Source organism: Anabrus simplex, chromosome 7 (assembly GCF_040414725.1).
Source record: "Anabrus simplex isolate iqAnaSimp1 chromosome 7, ASM4041472v1, whole genome shotgun sequence".
NCBI classification, from domain to species: domain Eukaryota; kingdom Metazoa; phylum Arthropoda; class Insecta; order Orthoptera; family Tettigoniidae; genus Anabrus; species Anabrus simplex.
The window spans coordinates 155,552,755-155,573,548 of record NC_090271.1 but is presented as its reverse complement, the minus strand read 5'-3'; the positions used below and the strand labels follow the sequence as shown (position 1 = coordinate 155,573,548).

General features: G+C 37.1%; 1 protein-coding gene across 2 annotated transcripts in view; it reads right to left on the bottom strand.

The window, feature by feature from the left end:
• Positions 1-20,794, bottom strand: part of lqfR (clathrin interactor lqfR) — a 285,249-nt gene that overhangs the window by 52,007 nt on the left and 212,448 nt on the right. Inside the window, exon 11 of one of the 2 annotated variants that reach the window (XM_067151381.2) lies at positions 17,694-18,093. The exons of the other annotated variant lie outside the window; for it this stretch is intronic. Within the exon in view, the coding sequence (XP_067007482.2) occupies positions 17,981-18,093 (113 nt within the window). The 3' untranslated portion in view covers positions 17,694-17,980. Of the gene's footprint in view, positions 1-17,693; positions 18,094-20,794 lie in introns of those variants that run through there. 2 annotated transcript variants of the gene reach the window in all.

The following is a 20,794-nucleotide window of genomic DNA, read 5'->3' as shown; positions in this document are numbered from 1 at the left end:
ATATTCACTGGGTTTCATAACACGCCCTTTTGGAATGAAGCTCATTTCAGCCTTGTCTTTACAACCAAGATGAGTCATCTTAAAAAAAAAAAACGGTACTATAAAAACAATGTCCCTGGGCTACCACTGTTAACTCATTGATACTCTGCCTCTTGCCTCATAATCATGTAGTAGCCTGCCTGCTGGACGTGATTGTTAAGGCATCAAGTTTTTATGGTCTGACATCATGGTTAGCTGGAAAGAAGTTTCACCATCAGACTGTAGGCTGACAAGGTAGGAGAGGTGGTGGTATACAATTTGTGATAACGAGATTCCATGCCAAAACGTTAGTTCAATTCCAAACTTCTCCACAGTGTTCATATGGTGTGAGGGCACATGACGCTGTGGATGATGATTCATCCACAGTATGGAGACGTTAAGCCTTGAGCAAACAGAAGTAGGCTATATGCCAACTCCAGGTTTCACCCTCTTCCTACAGCTTTATCATCATCATCACCACCACCACCACATGCACTCAAACGTGTAGGTCACTCATGGGCATCAAATGGAAAAACCTGCACCAGCCCTCTCTGGAGGTCACATGCAAATCAATATTTTTTTAAGGAATCTATTTTACGTTGCACCGACACAGGTAGGTCTTATGGCGACGATGGGATGGGAAAGGGTATTCGGGTATTCTTGCCAATATTTTCATGGACAACCTAGAAACAAATAAGATAATTAACGGAATTAATGGTCTTCAATTGTGGCTGAGATTTGTAGACGACACATTCGTTATCACTTTACAAAAGTGCGAACAGTTCATTAATAAAAAAGAGTTTCACTACCGACATTCTAGAACAAGACCCGCCCTTCCATCAACACCCTCCTTCCGCGAATCACAACGTCCCTCCCTCCCTGCCCCTCCCCCTCCATTACCCCTCCCAACCACATCGACACAGATACACAGTAAGCCACACACAGGCTTAGTTGTCAATGTGACTTGAGACCGACAAGGTCATCTCCATTCGAGACAAGTTTTCTTTTGGTACATCGTTTTTAACTTGTTCTTCATCCACTCATATATTCCTTTTTTCTCATTACAGATGTTACACGTTTTATTCGTAGTATTGACGGTCTCACTACACTCCTCAGCATAGTGTTTTATTTAACAGTCAGCAAGATCTATTAGACGAGAGGACTTTGCACCTCAATGTGTTTTTAACTCACTAATCATGATCACTGTCACTTCACATCATTACGTTTTTTAATTTGTTTGTATATTATGTAATCATTGTTTTACTACTGAAGATGGCCTTGAGATTAGGCTGAAACATGTATAGACTTTGCTTCATCTAACAGATGACTTGAAGTGTATTGAAGGAGGATTTTATAAATATTTTCTTTTGTAAAGTGATAACCGTCAATACGGAATGAGATTCATAACTTACATTCGTTATCATCGACAAACATCAGAATAACAGTGATAATACATTGAAGTACCTCAATAACCTTGACAATAATATCAAATTCACTAAAGAAGACGAATCCAATAATTCTTTGAATTTCTTGGATTTAAATTTAACAAGGGCTAAGGATAAATTTACATTCCAAATTTACAGGAAAACTTCGTCCGCTCTGTTGACTATAAAGAATGATTCTTTGCATCCACATTCACATAAGCAGGTAACTTTTTACAGTTTAATTCACAGGGTTCTAAAAACCCCACTTTCTAATGCTAACAGAAAGAAAGAATTTAGTTACATTAAAGATTTAGCTGAACTCAACGGCTACAAACCAGATATGGTCAATAAAATTATAGGTAAAATCAAACTAAATGCCGCTTCAAAATTAACTCCCGAAAAACCAAGTTTTGCTGCTTCTACTTTTACTAACCTGGCTATATACCATGTAACCAATCCGCTAAAGAAATATGATGTCAAAATCGTGTATAAAACTTGTAACACGAATTGTAATATACTTTTTAACTCCAATACTGCAAATTCAATACACAATAAATTCTTGAATTCTGGAATTTATAGACTCAAATGCGCCCAATGTAACTTTATGTACATAGGATAAACCGGACGCAGTTTCAAACCTAGATATTTGGTACATTACAATGCTTCAAAACATAGAAAATATTCCGCCATGAGCAATCATATGAAGGATACCGGCCATAACGTTACCACGATTGAACAAGACCTTCATATTATAAAACACGTCAACAAGAGTAAACTGACGACCGAGTTTGAAAATGCTCACATTTTTCTAGACCAGCATTATAACATTAATAATAATCTAAACGATGTTCTTGACACAAATAGCCCATTATTTGAACAAATCCCTAAATTACTCACAGCCTTCAAAATAAATACAAATAATTTCATGAAAATATTTATGAACACATCAGCGATTTCCCTAACGCAATAGTAGCCACTCCTAAGTCACCGATTCACGCCACACCCCCTCCGCCTACTCCTAATGTCCTCAATGCTCCGCCTACCTCCCCTCTCCTGACTCATTCTCCGCCTTCACAGACACACCCCTACAATACACGTAGCAGAAGAATAACAACTGCCAGATCGTCTCAAACAACCAACAAGGCTAGTCACCTCTCTGTCAACACAAGGGGTAAGCGTTGTCAAACTTCCACTCATTAATAGAATGTTCTCTATGTTTCAAAACTTACATTATTTTCTTACACATTTCAGTTTTCAACATGTGCTACATTGCGCATTCTCCCACACCTAAGGCTTTATTGAACACCCTACTTGTTGAATCTACGCTAGACAGCTCACGACTACAATCTATTACAAAGATTATTCTAAAAGGAGACACAATACTTCTACACCGATGCTTCAAGCGCCTTTTGACCTTATCACGCAACGACTTGGAGTTAACAACTCAACTGTAATTATATGTACCTGATTCTCAATCAACAACGTTCAAAGATTTATTTTTTATATTTTAATTAACCACGCTTCATTAATATCAAATAATTTGGACAATCCAAATGTATGTCAGATCATTATGACTATGTCCCGTTCTACAAATAACCAACTTGTACTTTTTTAGATCCATGTACATATAATACTATGACAAGTTCATTATTAAATTTTTGTTGCATTTAAGCATCGCTTTCTCCTCTCCACAGACTAGATTTTTATGACTGTTTTATCTTGTATTAAAGCATGTATTATACTTTAATGAGGAACCCAGTTCAAGGCCCTGACTTAGCTTTAGATTAAGTATGGCTGAAGATTCTTACAAAGCCTAAGCGAAACATGTCTCATTTTAACATATATGTAATATTTGTATCTTAAACTTAAAGATTGTAAAAGTATTGGAATGGTGGTTTTTTAATAAATTTGTTTGAAACTTTTACATTCTGTACTCCAATACGGCTATCATAATGAGACTCATAACATGGAACATTTAGTTGTCAACAAGTATTCTTATCTTAGATTAATTATATAAATCAAAAGTAAACAATGGTCTACAAGCTGTATTCATAGGTTAGATTTTAATATGTTGTTTTCTTTCGTTGTAGGTGTGATCAATGGGTTATGAAATGTATGACAAGTGATTTAGATAAAATTTACAATAAAAAAGGACCTGCCTACATTTCAGCACCTAAAAACCTGAGGTGTAGTAATCACTATTGCATGTTTATTTGGTGGTTGGTAGTATATTGTGTTCTGTCTGAACATGAAGAGAAAAGTATTGGAACAAAAAACACAAGCACCAGTCCCCGAGCCAGAAGAATTAGACGTGATTAAAATCCCCAATCCGGCTGGAAATTGAATCCGGGACCTATGAGCCGAAGGCCTCAACGCTAACCACTCAGCCAAAGATTTGGACAAAACAAAAAATATTGTTAAGTTCATTATTTCTGTTGGTATTAACATTCAACTTTCGTAGTCGAACAAAGCAGAAATCATTATTTAGTTTCATTACTAATCAATTTTAACAGGCTACTTTTGTAGTTTCAAATTTGCTGCCTGATTTACAAGGCTGGGCCGCCAGGTGGGCCACTGTCAATAACTCTCAGCTTAGTACAGGAAAATATGGAAGTATCCAGTATTGTCTATAGTGTATTTGGTGTCACTCATAGTTGGAGATAGACTTCAGGAGGTGTAAGTGGTACATCAAATGGGGCCTTTTTCTTATTTTTTTGGATGAGTAATGCCACACAGATTTAGGGGCTTACGTCAGCCAGAGAGGGTAGGATATATGAGGCCAAAGTCAGGAACCACTCTCGTAGTGTGACTGCTGCCCGGGAGACTGCTAACTAGCGCCCGGATGTTTATCCCTTTATTGCATGGTGTAGCATATATGCAACATAGATTAACAAATTGATTTGCACACTTTTGGTGAGCATTTCATGAACCAATGCACGTTCCACATGTGTTCCAAGATGTTTATAGAATGTCTTTGACATTAGTTACCCATAGGTTGCCTGTACTGTGGTCTTAGAGTAGCATATATTATGAGATGGCAGAAGATACAGCATTTTGTCTTTAACTTGAAGTTTGAAATTTAATCCTCATTATTAAAAGCTATTTTTTGAAGAAGATAAAAATCATACAAACAAAATAAGGTACGTATAGACATATTTCCTGTATTATATCACAATGCATACAATATATCAGGTGTTATACGGAATTTTGTGCTTGTTGCATATATGCAACATCATGTAAATATTGATACTTCATAATTGTTAGGTTATATTGCGTAACTTAGATTTTTGAAGTAAATAACCCCATATTATTCACATTACTGGTAAAAGATAGTGTTGACTAGGTGGTATATTTATCAAATAGACTAATTCCATTGTTCGTCATTGAAATTCAAGGTATGGATTGACTACTTGATCGTCGTAGTTTCTTGAAGAAAAATGCCAGTAGAGAAGAGGTTCTACAACTCCTAGAATTACCTTCTGGAAGTGATAATGATAATCTCAGTGATTTTGATGACAGTGATGATGATCCTATAATACATCCAAATAAGTTATATACCTACACGAGTTCCAAGAGTGACACATCAGCTGATGAAGAACCTGCTACTAAAAGTAGGTAGCTAATACTGATCATTCCACTCGCCATGTGATACCACAAAATGATCATGATAACAATAAAACCACTGACGGTGCTCAGCTAACTCATCAGGAAAGTCACAAAACTAACAATATCAAATCAAGAATAAAACGCCTCCATTGCAACTGTAAAAGGAAGAATCTTTCCATTAGTGATGACTAGAAGAAATTCAAAGGAAATTCATATTACCCCAATAAAATTATGAACTTGGAGACTCCACATCAATTTTTCAAGTACTATTTTACAGATGAACTGATCCAGAGAATTGCAGATGAGAGTATGCTTTACACCTCTCAAAAGGACCCTGCTAAAGCCTTCCAAGTAACTAAAAGTGATGTGCAAAAGTACCTTGGGATCTTTTTACTAACATCTGTCACCCATAACGACAACGCACGTGATTTCTGGAGTGACACAATTGGCCTTGATCTTGTGAAGAATACAATGTCTGTAAATACGTTTGAGAGAACTGTAACAAGTCTCTATTTTAATGACAATGACAAAAAACACACAGAGGTGAGCCAGGTGTACAACAGGCACATGGGAGGTGTAGATTTGATGGACAGTCACCTGGGCCCCCATTATATAACACAGTTCTAAAAAGGGGTAATTCAGACTGTTATACCATTTACCTGATCTGGAAATAATAATTTCTTGGGTTTTATATAAGGAAACATTGCTGAAGAAGGATCCTAGGAGGAAAATCCTGAATCAGAAGCACTTCAGAACTGACGTAGCACAATGTCCCTGTTCCATAGGAAGAAGTGGCCAAAAGAGGGGCAGACCAAGTCATGAAATTCAGCAGCAGGTTGACACTAGGAAGAAGAAGTGTCCTAGAGCTGTTGTTCCACTAAAGGATCTAAGACAAGATGCCGCGGATCACTGGCCCAAGTGGAACACCACTCGAAACCGTTGCAAATTTCCTGGATGCAACGGGTCCACGTTCGTTTCTTGTACAAAGTATGATGTTTTCTTGGTTTCAACAAAGACAGGGATTGCAACAAGGCTTTCCACCAGTAGTTTAAATTGAGCATAAATGTTTGAGGACATTGCTGTTGTTGGGAAGAAAACACAGACATCGGGGGTAGGAAAGTAGGCTGAAAGAAGGGTGTGATACCATATATTTTACTATATCAGTGAGGGAATGTAAAACTAAGTAATGATGACAAATGTGACTGAAATAAAAGAGAAAGGACACATACTTGTATATATTTTATGTAATAACCAGTTTGAATTGCAACCGTATGTTTACTCATGATGTAGCATATATGCAACATTAAATAATTCTGCTTTATTTGATAACTTATTAACATAATATTTTTTTCAATATTTTTCCCATTGTACACACCTTATGAACAGTCCAAAAATAATTTTTTAACATGAAAATAAAAAATCATGCATTTAAGGGTTATGACGTGTCATATTTTATTTCTTTATATTACAGTATTTGTATAGAAAATACAAGTTAAGAATGATTTTATCTACAGTGACTAAACCTATGCAATTTTTACGGGTCATATAAAGTCATACTTTGGCTCTTTTGAAGTTTGTTGTCATTTTCCGATAATTTTTCTTATTATTTTTGTGTTTTTATATCTTTATCTTTTTTATTCCATTTTTTCGTACCTGCTTTCAGTCATCTAAAAAATGGATTTTTTACATCTCCTAACTGTTGTCTACAGTTTCTTACATTATCCTTCTTAGAAATATATATTTATGTGAATTAGGAGGGTAAGGTGTATAGAAAGAGACAAATGCCTATAAAGAGACAGAAGTCAGCCTCAACTGAACTCTCACGATCTGACGTATTTCAAATATGGCCTAATAATATCCTGCAATATTGAGCGGTCTTTCTCCCATTACAAACAGTTTCCATGTTGTAACAAGGAAGCAGATTAGATGCTTTATTATCAAATTATTTTTTGAACTTTAAAATATATGTAATTTGCTATTGTAATTCTCTCTGAACGCCCATCAAAAAGTGACATCTATTTCATTCTGTGCAGTCGAGAGTTACTTCTGGAATGAGTGATTAAATAAATTCTAAATATAATAATAAAATTGATATTATTACTTATTATTATTATTATTATTATTATTATTATTATTATTATTATTGAATGTTCTAGATTTTAAAGGTATATTTTCAATATATATTTTCAATTTAAACAGTGGCAAGATTTTGAGATTTGGAAAATGTGTCCAAAAAATGTTTGTCACATTTATTGTCATATTTTAACACATTTTCAGGTGTTTTCAGGTCATAAATGCTTGCATATTTCTAAAATTTTTAGGTCATAAAACTGCGGGCGCTACTGATAACCTCGGATCGAAAAAGGGTATTTCAGTCGCCGTGACAAAGAATACTGTAATGTATTTGAGACATCAGCAAACTGTACAGAATGTACAGAAGACAACAACACGGTTCAACCCGGGAAAACAACCAAGTAAGATTTGCGTTCTGTTTAAAATTGGCCTGATCTGAGACATACAGTATGTGCACTTTGTGGTCCAATACACTGCCTATCTGGTAACTAAACTGGACTATATCTCTGTTGCAGTCCATCAAATGAAAAATATTAATTACAACAGTGTGTTAGTAAATCTTCTGATTAAGGTATCTCACACAAAGCCCCCTATATTGTCGACCCACTGCTGGGATTAAATCCAGCTACAGATGTTGAAGGCATGTTAAAATTATTACCACCACCACCATATCTGGCTTTTCTGTTTTTAAAACTTTTCTCCGATTTGTTCTTTTCTACATATCTGGCTTTTCTGTTTTTAAACTTTTCTCCGATTTGTTCTTTTCTACAGTCAATCAATCAATCAATCAATCAATCAATCAATCAATCAATCAATCAATCAATCAATCAATCAATCAATCAATCAATCACTACTACTGATCTGCATTTAGGGCAGTCGCCCTGGTGGCAGATTCCCTATCTGTTGTTTTCCTAGCCTTTTCTTAAATGATTGCAAAGAAATTGGAAATTTATTGAACATCTCCCTTGGTAAGTTATTCCAATCCCTAACTCCCCTTCCTATAAACGAATATTTGCCCCAATTTGTCCTCTTGAATTCCAACTTTATCTTCATATTGTGATCTTTCCTATTTTTAAAAACACCATCCAAACTTATTCGTCTACTGATGTCCTCCCACGCCATCTCTCCACTGACAGCTCGGAACATACCACTTAGTCGAGCAGCTCGTCTCCTTTCTCCCAAGTCTTCCCTGCCCAAACTTTGTAACATTTTTGTAACGCTACTCTTTTGTCAGAAATCGCCCAGAACAAATCGAGCTGCTTTTCTTTGGATTTTTTCCAGTTCCTGAATCAAGTAATCCTGGTAAGGATCCCATACACTGGAACCATACTCAAGTTGAGGTCTCACCAGAGACAAATATGCTCTCTCCTTTAGTGTTTGTACTGTGTTCCTAGTCTTATACTACCCGTACTCATCTATCTTTTTGTCTCTTTCTTATTACAGTGTTTACCTAGCTTTCTTATAGTTAAAATTGCATAAGATGATTCTGAAATCAATGCAGGTGTAAATGCATTGTGTAAATAATGCTCTTATCACACCTGTGGCTTAGTCAACATTGCTCAAAATGTCGTGCACCCTCACGAACAAACCATCGACAGACTGGCTCAAACACTTCATTTCTCCTTGCCAACGTTAATTTGGCACTACTTCATATATGATCTTAGTATGCTCTTATATCATTTTTATCTTCTCAGATTGCTTTTTCCACTCTTTTAAATGAGATTATAGAACATTCTGGAAAAGCCATTCTGAATACACAAAGCAATTTTAACAGAGAAGTAAACTTAAAAGATCCACCTTTTCAATACAAAAAATGTTATGCTGATTATAACATTTTACTTGGTACTAGTTTCGACGCTGATATGCATCATCTTCAGCCAATCTTGGGAACAGGCATTTATACATTTGTATATACATATAAAAATACGCAACTCATTATAACATTACACTTGGAGACATAGTTAAAATAATACAAGTTGCAGCTAAAATGAAACATAAAACTTCTTGTAATCACGAGTTAAAATCCTGATAGCCACTATTCAAGCAACACTCTGAACACTTTAAAAAGATCATGTTATGCTTTTGCATTCGAGTTCAAACCTTGAGAGTCCTGGGTTTGACCTTGAATAACATTTACTTCAATAGGTAAAAAATTGTCATTTTTGACTAGTATGCGGTGGTCAAATTATGTAAGTAAAGGATCAAAATCAATCTTGAAAACCTTGTGAACAATCACTTGCATTCAAATAATCGATAAGCAATTATAAATTATTTAGAATGAAAGACCATTTCTCTGGAAACTGTAGACAACGAAACTGTCAAATTAAAAAGGTACCAAACAGTTCGTCATTGTAATATTTTAATGTAGTAGCATATTTTCTTTCTATTTCTACCTCTTAGTACACTGACCTGTCATTGTGTTTATGCTATTATGTGTTCCTTTTGATATTCCTGCCTTTCTATGTGTGACTTGATTTGCTGTAATTTCTTCCTTTTATTACTTATATTATCCCTTTGGGTTCTTTCTTTCCTTTTGTGTTTGTACTGTGTTCCTAGTCTTATACTACCCGTACTCATCTATCTTTTTGTCTCTTATTACAGTGATTACCTAGCTTTTTTATAGTTAAAATTGCATAAGATGATTCTGAAATCAATGCAGGTGCTCTTGTTTAGTTCATATGAAAATTTTCTTCCTCAATGACCTAAAATCGATCCTCCTTCACCCAAGAATTCAGCTGGAGGTAGACTAACACCCCAGAAAGAAGATTACTTTTGAACGTTTGATCATCCCTAACATGAAAACAGCAGATAGAATTAAAAGTAAACTTCCACAAACATTTTTGAAAAAATCTACCTAATTTCTCTACACATACATTCAAAATATGTACTCATACCTTATTTCTCTCCATCTAACTGCAACCCTGAAGGATTCTGGAACTACCCTTTGAGAATTTAAAGATACAGTCAATGCAGCATACTACAAACAGTTTCCATGTTGTAACAAGGAAGCAGATTAGATGCTTTATTATCAGATTATTTTTTGAACATTACTACTGGCAACTATGTGAGGAAAACAATTAGAAGAGTGCCCGGGACGTGCAAAGAATTGATGAAATATACAATGTAAAACTAGATTTGATCATCACGCAATTCATCTATTGTGTAAATAATGCTGATCGTGCTGAATGTAATAAAATCTGGAATTTCAGGCTTCGTTCATAAGTCCAAGCCCTCATCTACGTCAAGGGAGATAGGCAACGGCATGAAATAGGGGCGAAGTACAGTAGGGATTATATGCACCGTGAGTGCTACGTTAACTGTGGTGGTTCTACAGGAATACTGAAAAGTGACAGCTAATGAGCCCCACAAAATAAGCAAAATACAATCAAGGTTAAGAAGGAACTAAATGTGCTTAAATCACCAAGTTCCTCAAATTCTGAATATTCAACCCCTTTCATGCCAGAAGAAATAACAATAGCCCTAAAGATATGAAAGCAGAAAAGGCAACAGATTTTCATAGTATTCATCCAAAATTCCTGCTCAACTTTAGAAAATATGTATGAAAATGGCCAGCTGAGTTTTATACAGACATTCTCAAATCAGGCAATATACGAGCTAAGAAGAACAAAAATTATTGCAATCCTTAAACCACAGAAATCAAGCGATAAACCTCAAACCATTGCGTTGCTTTGTATGATCTTCAATATCCTTCACTGATTTATAGCAGCATACAATACTGTGTGAAGACAAGGATTGATGTTCAAACTCCTACGGATTATTCTCTACTTAAGAATTGGATCTCTCATAAATAATACGCTCAGCAATAAAAGCTTCCATGTTATAACGAGTAACGAGATTAGCTCACAGGGGAAGCTTAATAACGGTCTTTCACAAGGTTCTGTTCTGGCTCCCGTCTTGTTTAATCTATATATAGCACATATGACAAAAACTATATCCAGAGAGTTTGGATATACTGAAGACTGGGCCCTTTATCAGTCATAGTCTTACAAGTTACAGAGGACACACTAACCAAGGACCTGAAAACTATCAGCAAACATTTTCATAACTGGAGGTTACAGCCTAGTGTTGTCAAGAAGGAAGTACCCTCTTTCTATCTTAACAACAAACTGGCCAATAGAGAACTGCATGTCTACTTTGAAAATAGATTACATTCACATAATAAATCTGGACATCTGAGGTAAGTGACATTTCACTAACTTTACAGGAGGGCTTTACTTTACCTTTCCAAGGCAAGCCGAAACTGCAGTTCTGACCATGGGAAACTATCAGAAGAGTCAATACGATCGAGAGTGTGGCAAACTGCATAAGGTTGAACTGCTGTATAATCATTTACCATTGTTTATCACTGCTTTCTCTTTGCACTTACAACAGTGTACCCATAAAAAGGCATGGCCAAAACAAGTCAACCTCAAAATTGTAGTTTTTGCATTTACCTCTGATGTCCAGAAATATCCCAAGTATCTGGGAGTTAGTTTAGATAGGACTTTAAGCTTCAAAGAACACCTTTATAAAACAGCCGCCAAGCTTAGAACCAGAAACAATATCCTGAAGGAACTATGTGGTACAACATGCGGTTCTTCAGACTCTACACTTAGGATTACTGCCCTTGGATTGGTCTACCCAGTGGACCGTCTGAGCCACTCAGCCCAGCAATGGTATTAGTTCTAAAAGCTAGATTTACATTGAACTTCCTGAAAATGCTAGCGATAATGTAAGGTAAACATTTCTGTATCCTGATATGCTATACTTTATCAATTGTGGCAACCCATAATTGCGGGAAGTCGTTGATTCATTCAATGAATCTATATCATTTCCAAAGTACGTGAATGTTGCGTATTGTTTATTAATTTGTTTTTCTTATACTTTTAGTGAATGTGAATAATTTTATCTATAATTTTTTGGGTTGTAACCATTCGATCTTGCTGTATATTTTATTAGTTGTTTTTCTGATTCTTTTTTCATCATCCATTGGGATATTTAACATTCTATTAACAATGCAGTTTGCCTGTGTGCTGCTGAATGACACTGCATCAGTTTTTTGAAAATATTAAAATTTGATACCATTTTCATCCTTTGATAAAGTAAGATCCAAAAAATTTAATTTGTAATCGTTTTCCTTATCCATCGTAAATTTAACAAGTTTTTCTAGCAACATATAAAAGTTGCACGTCAACTTTTGGGAGGAAATACCTGCTGCCTCTTGCAGCACCTCCCATTGCAAGTCTTGTATCTTGTTGGTAAATTTTTCCCTGAAAAGTAAAATAATTATTTTGTAACACTGTCTGTCTGTTAGGTCATCAGCCTAGAGGCTGGTTGGATCCTCAAATAGCACCACCAAAGGTTATGCGGTTATAAGGAAACAGCAAAAACCAATGGCAGCACCAAAATGAGGCGTACTAGGCAAGACGAGGAGTGAGGTAGTTTGCCATTGCTTTCCTCACTGGGTCAGAAAGTGCTATTGCAGCACGACTGACCCTATGAGCAACACCTTTCATAACACTCAGATGCACTAGTCGTGCTCTGAATGCCATTACTCAGCACCACCCATACCCCAGCAGCTTCCATATTGTCACAGCCATGGATGAGACTGGGACTTCGGTGAAAGCTACACTTTACTCTGGCCTGTGCCAAGAGATGGATACAAAAGTACTGTATCCATCAAGAAATGGCAGCAAGCAATTTGTAACACTAATTTCAATAAACTTATGGTTTAATTTATTCCTGTTTAACTCCCCACCCCATGAGCTCCACTGTTTCTCTCGTTAGAATGTTTGAACACATGTTGGTAATATCATGAGATACTAATAAATAATCCATGTCAACTTCTGTTGACCGTGACTGCCATGCTGTTTGTGCATACCAACTTAAGACCAAGTTGCTAAAAAGAATGCACAAGTGTTAACCTAATATTTTCAGAATAATTGGAATAGTTAATATTCCTATCTTACAATAATAGGCTATTTCATGAAATCACGTAGTATGTTTTCTTTTTTCTTTTAAACTGTAGAATTCACTAACAATAGTACCAATGTGATGCTTGGTGGAAAACTGTAACGGTTGGGAACAGTACCCAACACTATATACAATGCCAACCTTCTATAAACTTGACCAATGAAGAACAAACAAAACTACCTTATATCCAAATGTAGTAAAATAAACCCAGATTGCTGAAAGAGTGGAAGAAAAAACAAATTAAATAAACAACACAACAAATCCTGCAACTAATGATTTTAAATGTGACCGGGCGAGTTGGCCGTGCAGTTAGAGGTGCGCAGCTGTGAGCTTGCATCCGGGAGATAGTGGGTTCCAACCCCACTGGGGCTGCACCTTAATTAATAATAACAATAATAATAATAATAATAATAATAATAATAATAATAATAATAATAATAATAATAATAATAATAATAATGCTATTTGCTTTACGTCCCACTAACTACTCTTTTACGGTTTTTGGAGACTCCGAGGTGCCGGAATTTAGTCCCTCAGGAGTTCTTTCACGTGCCAGTAAATCTACCGACACGAGGCTGACATATTTGAGCACCTTCAAATACCACCGGACTGAGCCAGGATCGAACCTGCCAAGTTGGAGTCAGGAGGCCAGCGCCTCAACCGTCTGAGCCACTCAGCCCGGCAGCACCTTAATTAAGGCCATGGCTGCTTCCTTCCCACTCCTAAGCCTTTCCCCCATCCCATCGTCACCGTAAGATCTATCTGTGTCACTATGACGTAAAACAAATTGTAAAAATTAATTTAAAAAAATGTATTTAAACCTACTGCAACTACCATTGCTCATGTTGTTTGGCTACAATGCTCCTAGTGTCAGCAGACAACATAAGCTTTGACTCATAAGTCTGGTCATATAGCACATAGCCATGACAGTGACAAATGCTGCCCTCTTTTGGGGTTCATGAGAATTTGTACCACTACAAGCCACGATCACAAAATCTGTGCTCCGAATTCCCATGCAGGCAGCACTGCGCCTGCCAAACTTTGTACACTGACTTAGCAAATGTCATGGGATAGTCACCTAATAGCGTGTGGGGCCTCCTCTGGCCCTACGAACTGCAGTGAGACGCTGTAACTGTTCCCCTCGTCAAGACACTTGGGGAGATGAAAGTTATTATCTTGGGACACATGAATATTAAATAAACTATTTGTGGCTTGCCCGCAAATTGCCACGCAAATAGAAACAATTAACATTCCATGGTTCCCCATTTCTCTATGTAATGTTTGGGTGCCATGGTTACAGTTTTAAATAAAACTGTAAACCAAAATTTATATTTACTAGCATAGAGACTTATACTTAAATCACAGGGGTAGGATTTTAAATAATTAACCATTAAGTATCGCTTAAGAAGGAAAATTAACGCAATATACAATACAAATGAATTTATTATACAAAAAAAATGAGATGAATCGGAAAAGTTTCCTTAAAGCGTGGAGGAATTTATAATTTACTGAATTTACTATTGCTTGCTTTATCTAATTGAAGCTCACCAAATGCAGCTTTCGTTGACATCTGGTTTCCATGGTTACTCATTCTCTTCTTCTCGATGTAGACTTTGCTCCATGGACATCCTTCCTTCCTTCTCTGATATGGTACGGGCTATCTGGACTAACACTCCCTACTTGCCTAGTCTTTAAATTAGACATTGGCCCTATACTTGTAATAACTGATCAGCGTTGATCGTATGAGGAGAAAATTCAGAGATATGAATTTTTCCATATTAGTAGAAATCTCAAACCAACTGAGCTATACTATTTATACGGTACAGACTTGTACCAAAATTCCGTAGACTTGAACTAAACATAGTTCTTCGTCCACAATATTTACTGAATATCACACAAGCCATAAGCTTGTTTCGTTTCACGCAGATCCGATAACATTACCGCAACTAAGTACTGTATCGAAGTGACAACACATTGTACAAAAATAACTCTGTCGCGGAGCGACCACACACTGTTTCAAAAATCAAATCACGTCGTTCAAAGTAGATGTTCACAGTAGAAGTACTAGTGATGGAGTTCACGTCGTTAGGCTGTAAGGTCCTAAGGTCCCGTTCTCGTGTTGAGAATCAGTATATATCCGGGCTCACCCCCACTCTTGGTAACAGTTCAATCTCAAAACTCATATACAACGAAGTATCTGATTCGATAGATCGAAGCATCAACTCCCCTTCTCTTCCTCGACAAGTCCAGAAGGCGTGGCGATGATACTGCTGACCAGCATGCAAGCCTCGCGCATGGGTTGCTGTTTACTAGCCTTGGTCATAAAAGAAACCCATGACTAACGCAAAATCCCAAGCTTCAAGAATAACCCTCCGTATACACAAACATGAGATGAAATGAAAACAACTATGTCTCAACATATTGACCGTATTTACAACATAATGAATTCCTATCCTACATAATATAATAATTTAAATACTAAAACGATGTTATTATATATACAATATGATTCCAAAAAGCCTTGATTACAAATGATTGACGTTGAATAAATATGTTATTACAAATAATTGCCGATGGCGGATAAACTTGATATCAAATGATATCGCGTAAAATGACATTATATTAAATTAGTAGGGCTGGAGAAGCCTGGACGGTTACAACGCCATGGAAGCGAGTCGACAAGTCCCTGGTAGTCCTCTGGACGCAGCTGACCCCAAATCGTTTGCAGAGCAGCCGCTAATACTGGTCTGTTCGTGGGTGCAGGATCCATGGCACGGAGCCTGCGTTCCAGGACATCCAAGATATGCTCGATAGGGTTCATATCGGGGCTCCTGGGTGGCCAGGGCAGTCGTTGGACCTCCGCTGCATGTACCTCGAACTATTCCCGAGCGACGTGGGAGCGATGTGGCGGCGCGTTATCTTGAAACACTGCAGAACCGTCTGGGCGCTGGAAGGCCAAACAAGGGTGGAGATGGTCTCCGAGCAGCTCAACATACCGTGAACCATTCAAAGTCTCTTCCAGAACAACTAGGGGGGCCATTCCATACCAGGAAAATGCACCCCAGACCATAACAGAGACACCAGCACCCTGGACCACACCTTCGAGGCAGGCGGAATCCATCACTTCATGTGGTCTCTGCCATACACGGTGCCTCCCATCGGCAGCGTGCAGTTGAAATCGCGATTCGTCCGACCATATCACATTATGCCATTGTTCCAGTGTCCATTCCTGGTGACTGGCGACAAATGTGCGTCTTTGTGCCCGATGACGTTGGGTTAACAGTGGCGCCCGTATGCGGCGCCAGCTCCCATACCCCATAGAACCCATGTTTATATGGATTGTTCACTGGGAGACGTGTCTAGTATGGCCTGTGTTGAACTGAGCCATGATTTGTTGCATGGTTGCCCGTCTGTCACTATTGACAATCCGTCTCAGATGTCACCGGTCACGGTCATCGAGGGTGGCTGGACGGCCGGTCGTTCATCTGTTGTGGACGGTGACACCCGCATTCAACCATTCACGATACACCTTGAACATGGTTGATCATGTGAAGCCAAATTCCCGCACCACTTCCGAAATCGCACTTCCCATCTGTTGGGCACCGACCACCATACCCCGTTCGAACGGTGTCAGCTCACGACGACGTTCCATGTTACACCGCTCACATGCACAGCCACTGCCCACAAGGTCTCCTATACAACTGCCGCTGGCACAGGGGGTGTGTGGCGCGCAGACAACACGCCTGCGCATCAGTACTCCGCTATCCCGTGACATTTGTTCAGTCAGTATAGTCTTCACTGGCTTGAGATTGTAGGTGAACTATCGGTCTATGCGAGGAGTAACATAACCACAATATCACATGCTAGTTAAAAGAATGGTTTATTCAACATCCCAACATCTCTGTACATGTTCACTCTTCTAGTACACAGCTTACTACGTCGTAACTCATGTACAAGTACCATCCAACTGTTCACATATCCAACAACTGTTACATCCTACTACTGCCATATGCATATACACAGCTGATCCAAGGAGTCTATACATTCTGAGTAAATGCCTCAACCAAAGAGCATACAATAAGTATTAGGGAACATTGACCCTCAACAGTGATCATCTGGTAGGAGTGCTATAATTGAATGCTTACACAGTGGAAACAGACATTTAAAACTAATAACTGGATCAGCAAAATGGTACTTAAGTGTTGTTTCTGCAAAATAATTACTGTATTAAAATAATGTAGTGTCATGGAAATAATGTGGGTGTTCACGTGCTCCTGTGATCTTGTTTACTCTTGGAATTAACATGTACCAGCCTGTGTTCATGATTTAAAAGTTGCATTATAAATATGAGGATTATTATATTCTTACCCTAATTTTGTTCCCAGAATGTTTTCGCTTAGTGAATAACTATAATTATGTAGTGATTTGGTGAGCATTTTTAATTTTAAAAAGAGCTCCAGTACAAGTTAAAACATTGCGGAGTAATTTGGGATGTAGGAGAGATACACTTTATTTCTGATGCTGTGTGTGCATTGTGTGTATATTATATATATTACTGATGCATACTTTATTTATTTTTCTTCTTTGTCTTTATATGTCTTTGTACGTGTAACCTATAGTTATCGGAGTATGAACGAGTTATTCTTTCATTCACACTCATGACATATTGGGTGAAGAGCAATGTTAGCTTTCAAACCGTTTATTAATTTTTGTTTGTACATACTCAGAGGAGCATTGGTTTAGAAAGGGACAAAGAATAGGACAAACACAATGGTAGTTTAGTGTAGGAAGAGAAAGCAACAGAAATAGGAGACAAGGACATCTCCACATATTCATACACTTCCATTTTCAAATAGAAAGGCTCTTTTGTCATCAATTTCAGTTCTTCAAGATCCATCTCTTCTCAAGCCCCGATGAACTTGTTTCTGCCTCCCAGCTTCATCGGGAGGGTGGGCTGCTACATTCATTGAGGGACCATCTTTAGGACAGATCTTCAGTACTGATGTGGGAAATGTCAAATAGGAATAATGTTAGATAAGTATGGGAAAAGGGAAGAAACATTAGACAAAGATAAAAATAGGTGGTAAAAGATTAAAAACACAAGACTAACACAGATGGAAATTCCTTTCTTGCTTCTATCTCTCTATGTATGATTTGCAATGACATATAGGCTAGGTATTCATTTAAAAAATAATACTTAAATGACTAAACTCTAAAAAAAAGATACATTTTGAAATGATCTCCATGAAAGAAGACACCCAATACCAAATCCTTTAAATCATTAATTACCAAGACATTTCAGCTTATAAAGTCCTGTTACAAAATTTCATATTTCAATAACAACTATCAGTGGAAGTATTACCAGCAGGGAAATTAAACTTCAAGGAAATGAATCATCCATAAAGGTTTACTACTTAAAAGAAATTTTTCAAAATTTATACTGATGAGTAGGGGTCCAAAAAATTAGCACCTATTTGTTTCAAAATTAGCATCTATTTTTTTTCCAAAATAAGCATCTATTTACAAAGTTAAAATAATCGCATGGTATTATTAATTTTAATGATTTCAAGTTTATGGAGTGCAATTATTGTCCTTGGTGCACACACAATACAAATTCACTGTTCAAACGAAAGCACAGTCAGTACTTCGGCATTGCTTTTTATTTTTTTAATTGCACCGTCTGTCTGTAACCACTGTGTTGTAATGAGACAACATGCGCTCGCTATCTGCATTGTTCGCTGGGGTCCACAACAACTCAAGACATTTAGCAAATATACTGAACTCTGTATGAACTGCAGTTAATGCAAGCATGAAATCACATTTTTCACTTTCTTTCATCTGGGTTTGAATTGCATGTTTTAGAGAACAGTAAACAGACCAGATATCATTTCGTGAGAGATCTGTTACTCCAAACAATTTCTCAAGCTCATCTAATTTATCAGTGTTATTCAAAATTATATGTTTTGGATACAACATACATACATTATTATTATAGACTGTTATGCCTTTCAGCGTTCAGTCTGCAAGCCTCTGAGAATTTACTAAACGTTGCCACAATCCTCGATTTGAAACTAGTGTTGTGGCCTTGTTTAGTTCTATACCTCTTATCTTTAAATCGTTAGAAACCGAGTCTAACCATCGTCGTCTTGGTCTCCCTCTACTTCTCTTACCCTCCATAACAGAGTCCATTATTCTCCTAGGTAACCTATCCTCCTCCATTCGCCTCACATGACCCCACCACCGAAGCAGGTTTATGCGTACAGCTTCATCCATCGAGTTCATTCCTAAATTAGCCTTTATCTCCTCATTCCGAGTACCCTCCTGCCATTGTTCCCACCTGTTTGTACCAACAATCATTCTTGCTACTTTCATGTCTATTACCTCTAACTTATGAATAAGATATCCTGCGTCCACCCAGCTTTCGCTCCCGTAAAGCAAAGTTGGTCTGAAAACAGACCGATGTAAAGATAGTTTTGTCTGGGAGCTGACTTCCTTCTTACAGAATACTACTGATCGCAACTGCGAGCTCACTGCATTAGCTTTACAACACCTTGATTCAATCTCACTTACCTCGACTTTCTACTCTTCACTAGTTTCAATTTTGAACAACGGGAAAACAACGCTGCGTCTATCTCGTTATTTCCGTGACACTCTGTTTACATTTCGATAATAATCGTTACAGATCTTGTTCCCCCTTGCTATTCCCATTGTAAATATCGATTAAAGTCAGCAAGCAGCAATCAATCGGCTACTTTTCTTCATCGATCGGAACGGTCGAAAGATTTATGCATCATATTTCGAGTATTTCCAACGGTTTTGCTGGAATATGTTTTTCGCCAGTAAAATAGCACATTTTTGCAGAATTTGCACCAAAACTCATATTCATACTAATTTCGCATTTTGGGTCACAATTTGCATTTTGTCGCACTTCTATTCATGTGTAAAAAATGATTTTATTCCACATTAGAATTACCATAGGCTTGGATTCAGTACAAGATTAAAAAATTTGCATTTATCGCAAATGCGATTTTTTCAGGTTCCTACTGATGAGGCAACATGACACTGTTCTGTTTGGCATAGTGTGGTCTATTTGAAAAATTATTCACAGAATGTGACATAATTCAAGGAATTAATTTTAGCAGTGAACTGTACAAGATAAAAGTAATCATGATGACGAAGAAAAATTGTTGCAGTTACCAAGGAATGAACACTGTTCCACCAGCTACCATATAAATGCTTTAAACATCAGTCAGAGTATATAGCAACCTTCCTGCTTAATGAGCAATTTATGAACATGCCCTTAACAAACCCAACTGGCGTAAATAAAATGCATGAAAAGTAACAATTTTTGTTCATAGCCAGAGATGGATAAAGATGATTGATGTTGATTACACTTTTCTTCCACAATAGAATTTAGTAGACGAACATGGCAAAATTTTCTATTTTATACATGTTCTGGATAGGTAGAAATTACAAGAGAAAGTAAGAAATATTACAACTTTATTACCAGCTTATTATACAAAGAATTATACACGGCTACCAACCTAAGATAATTATACACAGTTTAAAAAGTCATTAATGATATTTTAACTGAATACAGAAGAAATACTTCACCAGCAACAACATTTTTAGACAGTTCTGTATTATGTACATCCTTTCCATGTAATGCTAAAGTTAAAAACTAGAATATAACTAGAATA